Source organism: Rattus norvegicus, chromosome 1, assembly GCF_021556685.1.
Source record: "Rattus norvegicus strain SHRSP/BbbUtx chromosome 1, alternate assembly SHRSP_T2T, whole genome shotgun sequence".
Lineage (NCBI taxonomy): Eukaryota > Metazoa > Chordata > Mammalia > Rodentia > Muridae > Rattus > Rattus norvegicus.
Genome location: NC_141534.1, coordinates 9,391,725 through 9,412,229, shown reverse-complemented (window position 1 = coordinate 9,412,229; position 20,505 = coordinate 9,391,725). Strand labels below are relative to the sequence as shown.

The window sequence follows — 20,505 nt, the reverse complement described above, 5'->3', positions numbered from 1 at the left end:
CTGCCAAACAATTTCCCTAAGTGGCCCTAACAATGTCGCTTCCTTACAGAAGTGCATAGGGGCTCCACTTACTTTGTATTTTCAACAACATTTTGTGGCATAAGTATTTTTTTTAAATTTGCCTAAAAATATGCCGGCTATTCCCATGGGTTTTCAGTAATCCTTTATTCTAGTTTTGACTTGACTGTTTTCTGATTACTTCAACTGTTACAGGTTTTTATTTGTTTCCTGGCCATTCGAGTAGCCCGTTCTGTGAAATGCCCGCTGAACCCTTTTTCCACTAAAAGAAAGTTGAATTGTCTCACTTTCAGTTTCTGGTTTGTAAAAAAACTACTTTTAAATAAAGGGTGGGAACCCTTTTCAGATACATACATACGGTAGTTTACTTCTCCACCACTGTGACTGACCCTCCACTTGTGTGCTGTCTGTGTGTGTTGTTTGTGTGTGTGTGTGTGTGTGTGTGTGTGTGTGTGTGTCTGTGTGTCTGTGTGTCTGTGTGTGTGTGTGTGTGTCTGTGTATGTGCAGACACATGCATGTGTGTGGATATAGGCACACATATGTAGTACATGTATACTCGTGGATGTGTAGGCTGGGGTTAACCTCAGGGTTATTCCTTGGTGCCACCATGTTGTTTTGGAGGCAACACCAGGACTTGCTGTTTCGGTTAGGCTCTCTGGAGGCGGTCCTCCTGCCTCTGCCTCGAAGAACTGAGCTTACAAATGTGAGTGACAGTAGCAGGCTTGTTTTACAGAAGTTCTAGAGATGGAATTCGGGACTGCATGCTTGCAAAGCAGGATCATTGCCTACTAAGCCCTCTCAATGTCCCTATTGATGCTGTCTTTGGGTCAGTTGACATTTTTACTTTGTTGAAGCCAAATTTATCAATCTACTTCATCATTGTGATTGTTGTGAGGACTTATCTTTTTTGTTTTTATGTATTTTTTGCCTTTTATGTAGTGTTTATCTTATTCGCGACCATGAGGGAATTTCTCTGTGCTGCCTTCCAGAAGTTTTGTTATCTTACATTTATCTCTGCACATCTAGCAGTGTTTTTGCGTATGGTGTGACATGGGGGGTCAGGGGCCATTGTTTTCTCCCGTGACCCTCCATTGTTCCCTGGTAACTTTACTGTAAATCAGCATCTGAACTCTGATCCCCTCGTCTATTTCTCCATCCTTGCACTAATGACAGTTATTGACTAGTCTCTGACTTCAGACCTGAAGGTCCATCACGTTCGTCCTCCGGCTTTGTTCTTAAAGATGATACGTAGGCATAATGTTTTCGTACACTGTGCAAAGATTACCCTTGTGTTATTCAAATGCAGACTTCTCTGCCCCCGTGTCTTGTTTCAGTCTAGACACAGCATTGTCATGCTTATACCAAGAATCTCCTGTCTCCAGTTTGTGTAAATAAGTCTTACCATTTATTCTCTGCCTTTTCAGTAGCTGATCACCCAACGGCTGGGCAGAATAGAGAATAGGGCGGGATGTCAACCAACCAGAGGAAAGAGAAAGGGAGAGAGGGAGACTCAGAACAGCCAGAGGATTTGAGGTCATGAGGAAGAGGTCCAGAGAGAGATCACGGAACACACCTGAAATCCATGGAGCCATATTAATGACAGGCAGACATTGTGGAAATGGGGCTGGGGGTAGCTAGATTACCACAGCAGGCTAAGGTAGATCATCTAACTGCTCACCTATTATGGTGCAGCTTTAAACAAATACTGCTTTATCTGTGTCAATAGTGGGAACTAACATAAAGTCAAGAAACACAGAGACTGATTAATTTATTGTTTATATTAGGAATAACTCACTTACAATTGTCTTCATTATTGTGGCCTGTTTCGTTTCCATTTCATGTTAGAATAAGCTTGCCAATTTAAATAAAGACTTTAAGCTATTAATTGGTATAACAAAGAAACCTTAACCCGTAACTTAGGGGTAATGGACCTTTTCCAACATTGTCCTTCCCAGCAGCATAGCCCATTCGTCCATCTCTGTAGGTGGTCTCTAACCTCGCATGCATACGCTCTGTGATTTTCTCTGTGGAGGTCTTGCTCATTTTCCAGCATCCGGACTCCTCCTCGGGTTCTTTCTCTGCACTAGCAATCAAAATCCCGCTTTGCGCCGGCGTCCTTAGCGTCGCATTAACAGAGAAACTATTTCGAAACTCAAGGCAGGAAGTGTCCTTCACCTTGAGGAGGAGGTGCGAGATTTTTCTGCTGTTGGTTTGAGGTAGGTATGATGCCGAGTGCCTTGCCCAGATGGAACCTTGGGTGTCCTTAAGAGTAGCAGATGTGTGTGGGCAGAGTGGCGGGATACTATATTGAGACGCACACCGAATGTCTCGGGGTATCACGTACAGTGAGCTGAATGAAGAAGGCGGTGCATGTTTTAAGTATCTGCTGCACGTTCATTGATGCTGAGCAAATGACCAAAGCAAATGGTTCTCATCTTTTACATTCCTTCCTAAGTCCTTGATTTACTCTATCTAGTCAGTAGAGCTAAGCCGAAAGAAAAATCTCTTCTGTATGTAATGAATCCTACTCAAAGGACTGGAAAACATACGCTTCGAGGGATAAAATAGTCTGGAGTTGCCCCTGGTTGCTACCTTTTTTTCTTTTATTTCCCATCATGCTTTGGGAATGAAGTTTGTCAGACTCTCAGATCCAATTCCCATCCAATACTGGCTTAGTTCTGAAGGCCTATTAAACCTGTGCTCAGCATCAAGGCTCATTGCTCTCCTACTTACCAGAGCCAGTGAAAAAAATGCACCCCCTTTTTCGTTTGTGGTTGTTGAAATGTCCTTCCGAAGATCCCCCTGCCTACCTTAGCGTCTCCCCTCTCCTTCTCTTTCTGCTCCTCAAGTTCTTCTGGCTGTTTTTCGGGCTCCCTTCATGCCCTTCATGCGGATGTCCAGTTCATAGTTCGCGTTTCATGTGGCTTTCTTGACGGTCAGCGTCGTGTGGATTTTGGAGTCTGGTTTGGAACTATCTAACTGTCCAAGTGAGTCAGTCCAACGTTCTGTTGGACTACTTCATTTCGGGGCCCCGAAGACTCAAATGTTAACACATCATAAGGAAACTCCAGTGAGCCGTTCGCTTTGGGCGATTGGGCACCTTTTCCACTGGGCCTGTGTGTTACTTGTCTGCCTCTGTGACAAATACCGGAGAGGAATAACTTCAAGGCAAAGATGATTGCTCATGTTAGAGGTTTCAGTTCCTCAGGCTGGAGAGAGCATTGCAGCAGTTTGCCAATTAGAGAGAGGCAGGAGAGAGGGCAGGGAGTGGGGGATGTAGGCACATGCTATTCTGCCCTTTGCCTTTTATGTCCGCTGCCGCTCGCCCTTGGGGCAGGTCTTCCTAAGCCTCATATAATCCTCAAAGGCCTATTCTCAAGTGTGCTTCCATAACCTGGGCTCTTCCAATCCAATCAGGTTGACCATCAGGATTAACCATGACAGCGCACACCCTGAAAGTGGTTTTTGGTTTTTCTTTCTCTCCCTGTTAGCCGTGACCATGGACAGCAGACTGCTTTAGGATTTCCCTCAGCATCCTTAACATCTCTGTAGCCTGGATCCTCTTCTCTGTATTGGTCGCCTTTCCTCTCTTCCAAAATAGCCTTAAACCTGGCTTGCTTGAACCACTTCCTAATGGGCCCATCTGCCTTCAATATTTTGACCCTGCAGCCCAGTGTCAGTAGGATTTCTGTAACGGGCTACTGCTCTGTGTATGTTCACCAGTAGACTGGTTCTCCCTTTAGCACAAAGACCTTTACTATGGCTGTAAATACTAGTCATTACAGAGATCCCTCTTGGTGCCTTCAGGCTCATCTCTGGACATAGTTCCTTCCCATTCCTGTTCCTCACGTTACTCCGCCTCTCTCTCTTTTTGCTTTGCTTTGCCCAGAGTAGGCTGATCCTTGTCCCTCACTGTACTCCCGTCATTTGTCAAGTCTCAACTTAGATAGGACCTATTATAGGGGAAACATATTCTCACCCCTCATCTCCATTACTATATATTATACTGTAATGTGTTACATACACTGGTCTCACTGTCCCCTTATTGAAGGCAAGGAACATAACTGTATCATCCTATGGCGTTTTCATAAATAGGGACCGTGTCAGGCTCTGAGGATTCACAGATGAATGACTTTGGTTTCAGCCCGCGAGGCTCTCACAGTGTGAAAAAATGAAACAGAAACCCTAGCAGGTAATTATAGTGCCATCTGATGAGTTCTGTAGGACAGGCGTTTTCAAGATGTGGTGAGAGGAGCACCTTCGGGGTCAAGTGAGTTCTCCTGAAGTGTGTGCTGGCACCCCTAGAGAAACAGTGTGTAGAGGACGATCCTCCTTAGAGTGACGATCGCCTCAGGAATAGCCCTGGCAGCCCTTCAGTCAGTTTTGCCAGCTCATCTCCAGAGAACGTTCGTCGGCTCTTCAGATGCAGAGAACCGCACGGGCATTAAGTTTTAGCAAACAGGAGTAGCTCGGCGTGTAGATAAACATCGTGTGTTTGGTGGAAGACAGACAGCACATGCATGCATTTTCGGGGTACCTAGTTGAGATCTGAAAGAGTAAATGGCTTGTCCTCTTTGCTCGGGGGCTCTCTCACACAGCCCTGTGTTTGGTGACTTTGTCTGAAAGTGCGATGGTAAAGTACAGTTTGACTTCTATGATTTCAACCTGGTCCCCTCCGATTCTGATGCACAATCCCGCGACGCGAGACCTTTACAACTGCTTCCCTCTGAGAAGTCCCCTTCGTGGCCGGCGGCCGTGCTGGCGATTCGCATGCATTCTACCCAGTTAGCGGGACGGTGGACAGAACCTTCTTACGGAACAGGATTAGGTGATGCTGTAACAGTCCGAGAGGGTTCATCCAGATCGAGGAATTCCACTCTTTTTACATGGCGGTCTGTGGTAGTGGACCATGAATGAATGTCAGAGTGTTTTTCAGAGTCTGTGGAATTCATGTCAAATTGGCCACATATGCGTATGAGGAGAGAGGGTATAATTTCTTTCTCACTTTTGTTTTCGTTTTTGAAGAAGAGGTGATCCATAGCCACCACCACCTTCTGAGCTATGTTCACTGTGTTTGTTGGTGTGGTCATTGTTGTTTTGAGGGAGCAGACAGACTCTGCTCCAGTCCGAATTGTCTTTGTGCTGAGTCAGCGTTAAATGGGAACCGGGAACCCAGGTGTTTCCGAGTGTGAGCGCCCACATCTTCCTGGGAAATTCACGCAGTAAACATTGCGCGGCTGTTTCCCAGAAGACAGAGTGGAAGCTGAGAGAGTGAGAAGTACTTTCTTCACGGCAACGGGATCTCTAACCTAGTCAGATGCCCTGGGCATCAGAACATAATGATGAATACCATACAACTATCCTCAGGACAGACAGACAAAAATCAAAAACAACAATATTAATAATGACAGCCATGATAAGCCCATGGAATTATACATTCCTATGCCCAAGGGTGGGGAATGTGTAGCATAAATCCTTGGCACCTGGTAATTGTAGCTGTGCTTTATAAAGGAAATGGTGGAGCTGGGTTTGAAAGGTAAGTAATCTGTGGGCCAGAATTTAAAAACACACGCCAAGCTGAGGTAAAATCTAACCCAGTGTACTAGTTTATATCAGCTTCTTGTCTCCCCCAGGGATATTTGACATATAATATAGATCTTAGTATGGCTCTGCTGTAGGATTTAGTGTGTTTTCTAATTTCTCTTCTTTAACAAGTATTGTTTTGTTTTTCTAGAGATCGTAGCTGTCCAAATTAATGCAACCACCAGTCAGCATAGATTCCACAGTTCATTTTCTGAGATGTTAGCGCTCTTACCACTATTTCTTAGTGAATTTAAAATTTAAAGTTGCACCTTATTTCTCGATTTGTAGTTTTTTGATTATTTTTTCTTAGAAATTTCCAGATAGATGATGCTTTCAGGGGAGCTACTATTTTGTATTAATGCCTGGTAGGATTTCTCCAGAGGACTTTGGCATTGTTTCTTTCTTCTATAGCAACAGCAATGTAACCAGCTTTGTGATGTAGCCCATACCTGCTATGGGTAGATTAGTGATGTAGCCCATATCTGCTATGGGTATATTTGTGATGTAACCCATGTCTACTATGGGTGTATTCATCCTTTCAAAAAAGTTTTGTTCAAGTACAGGTTTGGCTAGTGAGTGTTTTTTTTCCCAGTATTTGAACATACACATTATATGTTTATGAGAATAAAACATAGCAAATACAGAAGGTAATACTTTAGTCAAAAAGATGTTTGAGGTGAAAAATTCCAGTTTGTATTTCTGGTTATTCAAAGCAATCAGTTCATAGTCTTTGCTTTATAAACATCTGACGGTTTTTATACTAAATTAATAGAATTTTTAAATCTATAATCTTTTTAAAAATTTCTTTTCCTAGTACTGGGGCTTAAACCTAAGGTCTTGTTTATGGTAGGTGAGCCCTCTGCCACTGGGGTATATCCTTAGCCTTTTAAAAAGTTTTTCTTATTTGATGTTTGCTTTTTATTTTTTGAGACAGTGGTTTCTCTGTGTAGCCTTGTCTGTCCTGGAACTCACCCTGTAGACCAGGCTAGCTTTGAACTAAGAGATCCACCTACCACTGCCTCCTGAGTGCTGGGATTAGAGGTGTGCGCCGCCACCCACCACCAGGCCTTTCAAAAAGTTTTTTATTTTGGTCTGGAATTTGGTTTCAGTCTCCTACTGTCCCAATCTTAAAGGACCCTGAACCTACAAAAACCTCTTACTCTAAAGGCACATATTCTGTAGATAACAAATAACTACACAATAAAAATTGTGTGATAATAAATAACAAGAAAGCAAGCTTGAAAGTGTGATTCAACTGCTTGTGTGCATTTACCGTGTTCACTGGCAAATTCCAGAGTGTTCTATTTGAAAGTCGGTCTAGTGGGGGAAGTCGCCAATTGGAGCCGATAACAGCAAATAGTATCTGAGACGGGGCAAAACCTTATAAAATGTATCCTGAAACATTTGTCTGGAAGGTTCTATTTCCCATGATGGAGGTCAGCATTTAGAGACAGGTTTGCCCTCCTCTACATCTGAACTATGAAGACTGAATGTTGGGAAGGCCAGGCCACAGATTTAAAATCCTTATGAGAGACATTTCTGAGCTTAGGGGCTCTTATCTAGTTGGTGTCATTAATTCATTTCACTTGCATTCTTTTTCTGTGTACACATCCTGCACAGTTTCTGGGAAGTTATCTGATTTTACATCACCCATCAGTTAAGATCCCGTCTGATCCTGACTCAGGTCCCGTGTTTCCTTGGTTTAAGTTTTAGACTGTAGCCCTTGAATGATGTCATCTGGTGCTAAGGCCATCTGTAAGGTAAACTATCTTGATGAGTAAAACTTTGATGGTATTAGAAGATGTAAGATTTTCACTTTTTCCACCCCAAATAATCATAATCACTCATAATCACTCTTCACTATTAATGTGCTTAAACCTACATATCACATATTAAGCAAATGCAGACACTAGTACGTTGGAGGTTAGGCTGGTCTGGGCATATTCCCCTAGACAGCAAAATGCATAATCATTTAACAGTCTGCATTTTCTCATTCATAGTTTACTTAGAGTTTGTTGCTAGTGGTTGATCAATAAATACTTGTTTAAGCAATCAATAGTGGTTTTAATTCCAGGTTCAAAAGGATCCATGCTAGCATTAACAGTTTATATGGACCCTATAAACGTCTCCACTCTTTGAGTAGTCCTCGGTATCGGAGTAGGATCCTCCCAGTAGCCGTGCATATGGAGGCAGAACACCGGCAGGCTAGGGGCTTTCTCTCATCATTTGCTGTAGAGAAGGGAGTCTGTGGAAAGTTGGCTGCTGCCCTCTTACTGAGTTTTTATGAAATGTGGCTTGATGGTACCCTCGCCTTTGGGGATCACCTTCTCTATGTGACTGTCCACCTCGAACTTAAACATTGTCACAAATTTACTTGACAAGCCTGTCTTCCCAAGCTGCTTATCATAGCATATTATTTCTGACTGAAAGGATTATCATTCTTTTCATCATGGCCAAATGGATCGCTTGCTAGCGGTGACTTACCGCTCGTTCCATCGATTTCCAGTAATGAGACAGAGTGGTATGAGGTAAATGTCTGCGCACACGAGAGGTGGGGATTCTAAATCACAGCCTGCAAACCACGGAGCTTCATGGCGCAGTTAGTCCATCTCCTCAGAAAAGTCTGTGGTGAAGGCTTCTTTGAAAATGGCCAGGCTTCAAGCATATCATTTACGTGACACTTTCAATCATTAGTGTGATGGGTCCATACTGGCTCGGTGAGGCTAGCCTCCATAGGTCAGGGAGGATAATTCACCAGCCAGAGAACTGATGGACATAGTCTGGATGGGAGGGAGAAGTAAAGAGCATGAGGTGCTCTTAAACACATCGATTTCTTTGCAGAGTAGCATCTAAGCATGTAACCGGTCACGGACTCCAAGTCGCTGATGACCTACTCCTGTGACTGCAATGGTTATAAGATGTTCAGCTATGCCCAGGGAGGAACACCCCGGAAACAAACTCCCAGGAGACGCCTGCAGAGTTCTCTTGTCTGACTCTTCAGTGAGTCACTTCTCTCATGGTGATGAGCTGCTTTTGGCCTTCGCTCTTGATCCTGTGACAGCAGGAGACATTATGTATTACTGAGGCGTCAGAGAGATGTGGAATGAGGGACTTCCCCCCAGAGGGCTTGTGTTACAGCCCCTCTGGGTGATGGCGCGGCTCTCCTTCCCATGAATTGCTCAACTCCTTCAGGAAGCTCCCCCCTCACCGCACAGACACCGTAGGGGCTGATTTCCAGTAAGAAGTTCACTGCAGCTTTTGGGAACTGAAAACACAACAACCATTCCTGCGATACGAGGCTTTATACGACGAGAGGGACACCGATAGGGAAAATACAGGAGGGGCTTGAGTTCACAACACGTTCTCGAAGGTTTTATGTTTTTCTCCATCTTTATTAAATTGGGTATTTCTTATTTACATTTTGATTGTTATTCCCCTTCCCAGTTTCCGGGCCAACCTTCTCCCCTTCTCTATGGGTGTTCCCCTCCCCATTCTCCCCCCAACAATCACGTTCACTGGGGGTTCAGTCTTAGCAGGACCAAGGGCTTCCCCTTCCACTGGTGCTCTTACTAGGCTATTCATTGCTACCTATGAGGTCAGAGTCCAGGGTCAGTCCATGTATAGTCTTTGGGTAGTGGCTTAGTCCCTGGAAGCTCTGGTTGGTTGGCAATTGTTGTTCATATGGAGTCTCAAGCTCTTCCAGTCCTTTCTCTGATTCCTTCAATGGGGGTTTCGAAGGTTTTATTGACTTTTCTGTGAGGTAGAAATCTCTGTGTCTTCCAGATACACAGTTCATTTTACATATGTGTATGTCACACATACATGTATATGTTGCATATATTTAGACTTTAGAAATAAACAAACAACATACAGTCCACCCATCTTCTCTTCTTTGCATTATATATAGATTCATCCAGTGCCAGGTTATACCCTTATAGTCTCTAATTAGAAAATCCCAGATAGGTTTTGTTTTCTATTTCTTCATTATCTCCTCCTTAATTAATGCTCTTGTCCTCATGTAGAAGCTCCTCCAGGCCTTTTTGTATAACACGATAAATCTGGCTGCCTCCTTCCCATCTGTTCTCTCCCCAGTTCCTCCTTCCATGCCCCGTGCCACTCCACTTCCCATCGCCCCCTGAGCTTCCTCCTCCATGTTGCTTCTGTGTACTGTGGCAAAAGCTACCTTGAAAGTAACAGGGGCTCTGAGACCCACATGACATCCTTTGCCCCCATCTTTTAGAAGGACAGCACTACCACCACTGACGATGGGAGCCCAGGAAACCTTAATAGATCAAGATGGCTCCATTCTGCTCTCTTAAAATTCTCTACATAATGATCACATTTCTTACTTCACACGTGGCTTCCTTTTTTGTTTTGGTGCAATTTTGTCTCTTACTTGAGTTCAGTTCAGTAGAAATACTTAAATGAATAACCAGTTAATAACATAATTTAATGAACAAACTATACTCTGAAACAATTTCATTTTGTTTAAGATACCGAAGGTATACTGGAGTCAAATAAAATATATTCTGGACAAAAAGATCATATCTGTTTAAGAATAAATGCTAGGAGTCTAGGGAATTTCCTCCACTGTACAGAATATGGCAAGTATTTAATGCATTCCACAGGAAAAAGAAAATACCACTAGATTTTTATTTCAAATTGATCGTGTGAAAATATGCATGGAAAGTTGGTACACATTTATTCTGGTGAAAATGAGCCCTTACTCATAAGTGAATCATTCAGTAAGACTTGATTTCTGGATAGGAAGAGGAGGTGGAGAAATCCTGCAGAAAGAAGGACTGTAGAGAACGTTCTAGAGGATCAAACACTGAATGGCTCCAGAGTAACCTGAGATGGTTTCGTTTCTGATCAATACATTCTTGGGGTGACAGGATGCAATGGGCCTCTGCACTTCGGCGGGGTGGAAAACAGTACGAGCGTCTAACCTGCTAAGGACTCATGGCCAGATGGTGTACATCCAGGTCACGCTGAGCTGACGGTTCGGAAATGCCAGCTCTGCAGAATGGTTGGAACCAAATGATTCTTCAAGGTAACCCTGCTAAGACTTCTGTATGCATCTCCATGTAACATTACACTGTGAGTAGGCAGTGTAGTGAGTGTTAAGTAGTACTTTGAGGCGTTAGATGTCCCCCCGTGGGATCTGGTAACTCTTCATGGGAATCAAACTCTAGTAAATGTGGTAGAAATCCAAAGCAGTGTCTCAGTATCGACCAATAGTTTCTTTAAGCAACTAACCAAAAGTCAATCTGTAGGTGAAGGACTGGTGGAATGTCTCCCAAGTGTTACCAATTACCTTTTGATGATGAAGGCTAACAACAGACTGTCCCGTTCTTTGCCAGTTGTGGGTATTAAGATCCCATGTCCTTTTACATGTCAGGCAAGTATGTTACCATATATTTGCATCCCCAGCCTGTCTGTTAAAGAACCAGTAACAACCCACCAAGTTCCACCTCTTTCTCCTCAAGCTGAGGCTCTAGGAAACCATTTGTCCTGCCTCCTTCTCGCCAGTGTGTTCTCATTTGGAGAAGTGCTTATAAGGGTTCTGGGAGCTCGAAGTCACTGTGTACAAGCTGCAGAGAGGCAAATGGGATGACCTCGGACACTGGGAAGCCTCCAAGTACTTGTGAGGCGATAAATGTGTTGGGTGACACATTGCATAAAGTGAGGATATGCTTCGATTCTGCATACCATTAGCTGCTCAAATTGTGCAAGTTATTTAGAATATGTATTCATGACTTCCCTCATGGTTGAGACAATGTTTCTGACAGAAGCAAGGTAAGAAAGGGTTTACTTTTGCAGCCAGAGACAAGAAGCAGCCAGAGGGAGAGGTGTGGGGGGGACTGGGGGAGAGGGAGAGGGAGAGGGAGAGGGAGAGGGAGAGGGAGAGGGAGAGGGAGAGGGAGAGGGAGAGGAATGCGGGTGTCTAGCTCACTTTTCCTATTTGGTTCAGTTTCAGTCTAGGACCCCAGCCCAAGGTATGGTGGCACCTATATGTAGAATGGGTCTCCAGCCTTAGCCTAATCTAGAAGCTCTCACAGATGTGCTTAAACACTTGTCTCCTGGGTTTTCTAGCTCTGTCAAGTTGTGATATGAGCTACTATTTCCTACCTATTGTATGTCTCTTTTAAAGTTCTTTTGGTTTTCTCCTCTTCCTTTTGCTTTGATAACTCCATAGAAGTATGTCCCCCCTCCCAATCAGCTAGTCATTTGTTTATGTAAAATCCTTCACCTAGACTCATGTTTATCAGTATCAATTATTTTTATGTGACAAAGGTTGAATATGCCTTATCAAAAATGCTTGGAACTAGGAGTTTTAGTGGATTTTGGATGTTCTGTTTGGTTTGGTTTTGGAGGGTTTTTATATACATAATGTGTACACAATCCCCTGGCCTCAGGATGGGACCAATGCCCAGCACAAAATCCATTTTTTTGTGTGCCTTGTACATCTAGTGGGAAGGTAATCTTATACAATATTGTTAATTGACTGGTTCATAAAACGTGGTCTATGTATCACAGGTTTTAGATTGTCTTTTCCCTTCGGGGATGCTGCGTGTTTGACATTGACCCAGCATATAAAATCAAAAGTACAACATTACTACTACCCATGGTGCTATGTTGACGCTCAGATTTCTCTCATTCTGAATAAGAATTTCTCATATGAATAAGGTATGCTTCATCTATGTAACTAATAGTTACAGAAGCCTTCACATCTGTATCTGAAGAAAACTGACTCATATTTACATGAAAAACCAAATATTTTGTGTTACTTCGTCAATTCAAGGCAGCAAGGGTACCACTGACTACCTCCTAGAGCTTTTAACTGAAGAGCAGTAGTGAATCCCTCGGTGGGAAGTAGGTAGAAAGCTACATGAGACCCTTTTTCTTACGTCCGTCCACTGGGTGAGTTTCCTCACTTCTTGGGTTACATAATATGCATGAGTGATTTCCACATGCTTGCACTTCATTGGCACCAAGCTAAATTTCTATTTTCTTTTTCTATAGAAAAATGATCCTGTAGGATTTTGTGCATATAGTGTAATACTTCTTGAGCTCACCCAGACCTGTCCCAATTACCAGGCTCTTAAAACTAAAGGGGGTTGAGTTAAAAGGAAAAAGTTGAAAGATTAGCATAGGATACTAAAAAGATGAACTGAAATACAGTAAAAAAAATAATATAGTTTCAATGTACTCCATAATCAGTTTTAAAAGGTAAATATTGTCAACATAGTTGAAGCTCCTGCCTTCCTCTTACAGCCTCTTCTTTTCCAGAGCTACTTGAATAGATGTAGTTTTATTGTTATTTATGTGTATTTCTGTGTGCCCGTTTGAGTGTACACATGTGTGTGCTCACAAAGACACGAGACGGCGTTGGATCACCAGAAACTGATGAGCGACGCGCCGTTGTGAGTCTCTCAGTAGATGCCAGGGACCGAATCAGGTCCTCTGGAAGAGCAGCAAATTGTCTCAACACCAAGCCATCCCTCCGGTCCAAGTTCAGTGTTATCAATCCCCATGTGTTTCTTCCTGCTTTACTGCACGTGCACACATCCTTATATTTGTGTCTTTCGTGATTTATTTTAACAGTGTCGAAATATGTGATTTCTTGTCTCTGTTTCTAGTTCAATTTTGTTGCAAAGATTGAAAACTTTTTGTTATAAGATGAGAGTTTGGTTGTATAAGTCTAGCACAGTTTATTCAGTCCACTATTAAAAAAAAACAAAAACAAAAAAACAAAAAATGATGTGGATTGCTCAATTCTGGTAAAATAGAGAATGCTGAAACTGACTTATGCCAAGGTGTCTGTGGGGTAGTGGCTCTTCACCTTTCTAATGCTGTGGACCAGTGACCCCCAATCATAAAATTGTGTTTCATGTTGCTTCATAACTGTAATTTTGCTATTGTTATGAGTCATAGTGTAACTGTCTGTGCTTTTTGGTGGTTTTAGGTGACCCCTGTGAAAGGGTCATTGACTCCCAATGGGGTCTCGACCCACAAGTTGAGAATCACTGCTGTAGGGAAACTGAGTCACCAAGTAAAGAGAGCACAGCACTCTCTCCACTGTTAAATATCCGATATTCCTCACAACTTTGTCTGAGTTGTGTTCCCACAATGAGTTTTTTGGTTCTTATAATCATTTGTATCTGTATTTTAGTGAGAAATGCTATCTCATCATGGCCTTCATTAGATTCCTTCTAGGCATTGGTCATACAGGACACTGGATGCTGACAAACAGTCACAGAGAATAGCATTCCCTGATGTGGTCACCGATGTCTCACAGCCCATGAGGGCTGACACAGAGCTGACAGAGAGATCCAAACATCTTAAGTCTCCTGATATGACTTGAGAAATTTCCTAAGCGTGGAGTCGTTCTCTGAGTCATTTATCTCTGGTGGTCAGACCCTGGTGCCTTGCCACACTTCTGCTTTACTCCCACGTGTGGTAGCCTTCCAAGCTCCCACTCTGGCTATTTATAAAAGGACAATAGATTCCAAGTTGTAGAAGACTAAAACCAGTTTAAATTCTGAGGAAAACTGGAGCATGACCATGGCTTTGGTTGACTAGTAATAGCAGGGTTTGAGGGAGCTCCCCAAAGCCTGAGCTACTAACAACATTTGTGCTACGAGGCTGAGCTCACAGCTGGAACCAGATGTTTCTAGGAGCTGTCTTCCCACTGCAGAAACGCCTTCCATTCTCTCAAGTATTTGCTATAGTCTATAAAGTGAGGAGAATGGTTTCCTTTAAAAAATAAGCCATTAGCAAATTACTGCTACCTGAAGAAGTCAGATTTCTGAATCTATCTTTGGTGGTTAGTAGGTAAGATCAGATCCCAGGGGATGTATTTCCTCCCTGTCTGAAGTTTCGTTTAGCTATGCCTTGGTATGCTGCCTGGTTGCACTCAGCATACACAACGTCGACCCTACTTCAGGAAACTGACAAATTATTGGTTTGTTCTACTTCATGGTTCTCACCACCATGCTCTGGTCCAAGGAAAGTGTGGCTGTTGTGAACGATTGCACTCGTAATCGATTTGGGAACGTAAAACTGGTTAACTGTAGGAGACAATGGTCACAGCATCTCTATCGCACTTTGGAAAGATTTGATTTCGTAAGTACTAATGACCTAAGGTAGCCATTTAATTCAGCCTTTACAGTAGAAATTTGTTCTGAATCAGGGTGGATTTTTGTGCTCCATTGAGTTCTTCATGGCCAGCTTTCTATCACTCCCGTGGCAGACAAATACCCAAGTCTAAGGGATTAGAGCACACAGTCTCCCCACATTTGCTAGACCTCACCAGCGAGTAGAAACAGCAGAGGTGAACTGTAAATTAATGCATGCCTCAGTTAGATAATTAACGTTCTCTCTATTGAGTCTATGTAGGTGTGTGTGTGTGTGTGTGTGTGTGTGTGCGCGTGCGTGCGTGCGTGCGTGCGTGCGAGAGAGAGAGAGAGAGAGAGAGAGAGAGAGAGAGAGAGAGAGAGAGAATGTCCCAAGAAGAATAAAAATGGAAACAGTGGGGTTCCTTGCTTTGTTTTGTTGTTTTTGTTTTCTTTTCATTTTGAATCATTTATTCAATTTCCCTGTTTTGGCAGACCAAAGGCAGGTCTTTTAAGGTAGTGTCATTTAAAATCTTATCTCTGAGAATTGCATTTAGGTATTTTGACTGTGTGTGCCCTCATGCCCTCTCCGACTCCTCCCCATCCCTCTCCCAACTTTTTAGAACTCACTGTCTTAGTGACTTTTGCAGTGCTATGACTAAGTACCACGATGAAGGTAACCTGTAAAAAAAAGCACTCCATCCGGCTTGCTTATATTTTTCAATGAGTTTGTCCAGTGATTCCCAAACACAATGTGCAGAGAGAGAGGGAGAGAGAGAGACAGACAGAGAGACAGAGAGACAGATAGAGACAGAGAGACACGGGCAGAGAGACAGACAAACAGAGATAGGGACAGAGAGACACAGAGAGACAGAGACAAAGAGAGAGACACACACACACAGAGGGACATAGAGAGAGAGAACTCCTTAGGAATGCTGTGAGCTCATCTCCAGAGATATAGCTTTTCCAACAAGGCCACACCCCCTAATCTTTCCCAAAAAGCGCCACCAATTTCGGACCAGGCATTCAAACATATGAGCCCATGAGGCTCTTGACATTCAAACCACCGCAACCCTTCAGTCACTGCTGCCTGTGTGTGCAGGGATGTGTGGCCATCCACTCAACTGCTTTAGCTAAGGGCATGACTTTATGAGCCCCTCCCCCATCTATGCCGGATTTCTGACTGGCATGATCTTGTGAAGGTGTTTGCAGGAGTCAGTAGGGCTGTCCGGAATGGAAGGCAATGCTTTACCTCGTTCCTCCCCCATCTCTGACTGACAATCTTCCCAGCCCATCTTCTTTGATGATCCCTCAGCCTTGGAGAGAGGGGATGGGAGTAGCATTTTTTTAAAAAAGACGACTACTCACGTTTGTCTAAAATGAGAGCTTCCTTTATAGCGTGAGCTCTGTAAATAGGCTTGGGACATATTCTCTTCAGGTGTCATAATGCAGACATCCAGCTGGCTTTGTCTTCTAGTACAATGTTGTAGTAAATGTTTAATTTCAATCGGAGGTTTCTACCCCGCCTTAGATCATTCATTTCCCAGATAAAAGACACAAAACATTATAGTAATCCTCAATAGCACTAGAGCTGGACAGGACTTCATAAGCGGTTAGTATCTACTCTATCTACACTAATCTCAAATTATAACTTGTCGCAATCTATCTGGCCACACTTAACTACAGCTTGTCAGTGCTTTTGGGCATGTCTTCTCGATTCACCTAACCCATGGTGTCATCTATTCTCTCCACCTGTTTCCCTCTCTCATTGTCCCGCCTCAAACACCACGCCCAGGAACTGAAACCCCGCCCACCTCCCTTCTGCTCAGCTACAGGCTGTACAGAGTCTTTATCAACCAATCAGGGATAAGTTGGGGGGCAAGGCTACATCACGTCACTTGGTGTTTGTGAGGATCTCCTTGTCCATGAGGCAACCAGGGCAAGTATTTAGAATTACGATAGAAAGCAACAGCGCAAACCAACATTTTGGGCACCATAGCTCTTACTGACCCATTCGGGTGACTGTCTCCTTGTAGGTTATCCAGGCTGTATTCTTCGGCATCTGTGTGCTGACTGATCTCTCCAGTCTTCTGACCAGAGGCAGCGGGAACCAGGAGCAAGAACGACAGCTCAGGAAGCTCATTTCTCTCCGGGACTGGACGCTGGCTGTGTTGGCCTTTCCTGTCGGGGTTGTGAGTATGATGCGGGATGTACTGGGGGTTGCGAGTATGGTGCGGGATGTACTTAGCACGGAAGAAATGTGGGTCCTACTTCAGACTTGGTGCTTGTTTGTTTGTTTGCTTAATGAGGGCTCTTTATAGAAGAGGTCTTCCTTTAGCTGGTACTTGGGACAGACCCCAGGACCTCAGGGCTCGCCATCACTGAGCTACATGATGCCCAAGGTTTCTGTGTTTGTCTTCTAATGCTGCCAACACTACAGAAATTTTATTTTCTCATGGATTGGATGGTTTCTTTTGAAGCCCGTGTCTCTGGTTTCAACAAGGCTGCCTTTATACTGTTATATTCTCTTCCCCTGGGCCAGTCTGCATCTCGGTTCCCTCTTCCTACTGAGAGAGTCACTATATCAGTCAACATTCTCTAACAGACGCATTTAACGTCACCTACCTCTTTAGTGCCCAAATGTCATGTCGTGAGTTTTTAGGGGATATAACCTTTGTTCAGGGATTTACCATGCACACTTGAGGCCTACAATCAAACCCCGGGGACCCATGTTAGAAAACAAAACAAACACCCAAACAAAACAAAACAAACAAATAATAAAAACCAAACCAAACCAACCAAAACCGAACTGTGTGTGGTGGTTTGCACTTGTAACCTTCGTGCAGTGGAGGAAGAGACATGGAGATCTCTGAGCCTACTCATCCAGCCACAATATCAGACCAGTAAGAGACCCAGTATGGCTTCTGAGGCACAGTACCGGAGACTGTATGCTGGCTTCCACATGCATGGGCACGTATACAAACACGCATGTACCGCGTGTACTTAGACACACTATGTGCATGTGCACATGCCCACACCCATGTATGGGTTTGCAGAGCACAGGGTTCGGCCCCTCACATTTTTCTGAGCAGCCTGAACTTAATAATTGCTTGTTGGGTCAACTGATTTAGCACTTTGGACTTAAGAGGAAATCAGCATCGGGTAACAGTTTACTTACCTAACAGCACCATTAGCGAGTGTTACTTTAAAAATGACACTCGATGTTTGGTCTGTCTGGCTTCATTGATTTTTCTGTTTTCAGCTAGGTTCCCTCCACAGTTCAGCCTCCCGCACAAGTCTGCTAATTTTCCGTTGTCTGCACAGAAACCATGTTTCTTTAAAGGCCCCATGAGACGCCGTAGATTTTTAAGCTGTGGGTAGCCAGAAAAATGAGGAAATTTTTGTGCATCTGAGATTGAGAAAGTATCTTATGTAATGCGATTTGAGAATTTTCAGTCGTTGCCTGATTCTGGGACAGACAGAAGCTCCGGGGACGTGGCTAGCATAGTACTGAGTCCAAGTTCACCATGAGAAGAGTCAGAAGGTTCTTTAAATCCTGCTGCTGGTTCTTTTCCGCATTTGCCAAGTCTGGGTTGGCAGAGACCTCCCAGTTCTTAGCGCTGAGTTGCCATTTTCTGTGTGCTGAATTGTATTTTCATGGATGAAGTAGATCTGAGTTCCTGAGCCTAACACAAGGACCAGAAAAACCTTAGAATCCAATCATAAGCCTGCTCATTCCCTTGTCTCTTTCTTCTGAAGATCTCAGAGCATAAATATTCAGGTAGAAGCTGTCTGGGAAATCTCTCAAAATCTCCTGCTTAAATGTTTTGCAATTATATGTATATTGCAAACACACACTATTATTATGATGATGATGATGAGTATATAATTGCAAATATATTATTGCATATATATTTTTATTTTTGCCTTTATTCAATTAAAATACTGAGCCAGGATACTAACACACACTTAGAATCAATCACAGCCCTCTGGAGGCTGAGGCAGGAGGATTGTTGATTTAAGCCGCCCTTGGCTGCATAGTGAAATCTTGTCTCCGTAGGTAAATTCATCTACCTTCTATGAATCAGGTGAGAGAAAAATCCCAACAGCATGAAGTGTAAAGACGTGTACTTTCTGTACAAAAGAATCATATCTTGAAACCCAGGTGTCAGTGTGTGGAAATATCTCTGTGATTCAGAGGGGAGAGGTGTACTACTTTTCACCCCCACCATCTGCATTTAACTGATGCCACACAGTACACCTTCCGAGCTTGTCCAGATCCCTCTCCTGTCGGTAAGCTCCTGACAGCAGGCCTTGTCTTTTCCGTGTGCCTCAGTGCCCGCCGTGCTTCTCAGGAAGTGACCAGAGCTGTGCAGATTCACAGTAGAGGCAGTAATACATCAGGTGTGCAGGGTCAACATTTATGTGGCTCTCTTCTCCTGGTGTGGCCGCCATTGTCACTATTTCTAGTTTTTCCAAGCTTGCTGCTCAGCCATTTCCCACTTTCCATGTTGTCCCTAAATTTTTAAGTTGCCTTCTATTTGTTTCGTTCTTTCCCCTCCCCGTCCCCTCATATCTCCCCATGTTGATAAAGTCTTTGTGGGTATTCTCTATAATCAACATGGTTCTCACTCTTTCTCCTCTCTCCACAGTTCTGACTTTGCATCCATCCAGCCAGGTCCCACCACACTCCTCGCTCTAATGCAGAAAAGAATAATTTTGAGTCAGAGAGAGAGAGAGAGAGAGAGAGAGAGAGAGAGAGAGAACAAACCTCTCAGACTTATTTTATTGCAAGGTTTATTTATTGGTGATAGGAATTTAAAGCTATAAGCATTTTAACTCAAAAGAACTCTTTACCCAAACATTTACTTTGTCATTTACTCTCACCTTTCTCTTCCTCAGGTAACTTCCCTTCAGTTTTCAGTGTCCCTGTGCATTTGCAAAGAGATTCCCAAATCCCTCTCTTACCTTTCTCCTTGTCTCTCATCTCTGCCGAAGGGTCTAGAACCCCACTGTAGCTGTCTTTCCATTATAAAGCCCGTGCTCAATGTACTTTTCTTCATGCAGCAATGCTCTGAGAAGTCCTGGGGAGAGGCACATCACTCTCCTGGAGGTTCATGGCCAAGAGGACGTTGCCTCACCTGGAGAGGATGACTTGACTGCAGAAGGATGAGCTTAGCATTAGTGCCTAGCATCCAGTGGGCACACAGTTATAATGCCCGCCTAGCATCCAGTGGGCACACAGTTAAAATGCCCACCTAACATTCAATGGGCACACAGTTATAATGCCCGAAGCAGTCTGTAGTCTAAGAATGCTTTTCAGGTCATGCGATTAAGGTTAGCATGTGAAGCAAGAGCGTTTACCATCTTGATTGGACCTCGAAGGCGAAACATCCTGGTATCGTCTCCATGTCAGGGGTGCACTGCCCTGCTTTGAGCCTCCTAAGGTAGAAGGTGCACAGGCTGGGCTTTGAACCTCCTGTGGTCCTCAGAGGTGTCCCCGGCTCCATTTCTCTGGTTAAAGGGTGACTGCCAACCTCACAAACTTGTCCCTGCTGTTTTGTACTGGCCTCCTGTGTCACTCTCTCTTGGTCACTCTGTCATTGGGAAGGCTTCATGCTTTAGGCACAGAACATAAAAACAGAACAGTAGAATGCATCGCCTCTGCTCAAACTATTCTTGGCCAGAGTCTGTCTGTCTGTCTGTCTGTCTGTCTGTCTGTCTGTCTCTCCTGCCCCAAAGCAGCAGGAAAGACACTCATAAGCAATCTAGGATTGGTAGATT

General features: G+C 43.7%; 1 protein-coding gene across 10 annotated transcripts in view; it reads left to right on the top strand.

The window, feature by feature from the left end:
* The window catches only part of Aig1 (androgen-induced 1), a 230,092-nt gene that overhangs the window by 22,016 nt on the left and 187,571 nt on the right, over nucleotides 1-20,505 (top strand). For all 10 annotated transcript variants that reach the window (XR_015682817.1, XR_015682821.1, XM_087651502.1 and 7 more), the window contains exon 2: nucleotides 16,758-16,913. Coding sequence is in view for 8 of the 10 variants with exons in the window: in XM_087651502.1 (XP_087507628.1) it covers nucleotides 16,758-16,913 (156 nt within the window). In the remaining 2 variants the exon portion in view is untranslated. The remainder of the gene's footprint in view (nucleotides 1-16,757; nucleotides 16,914-20,505) is intronic.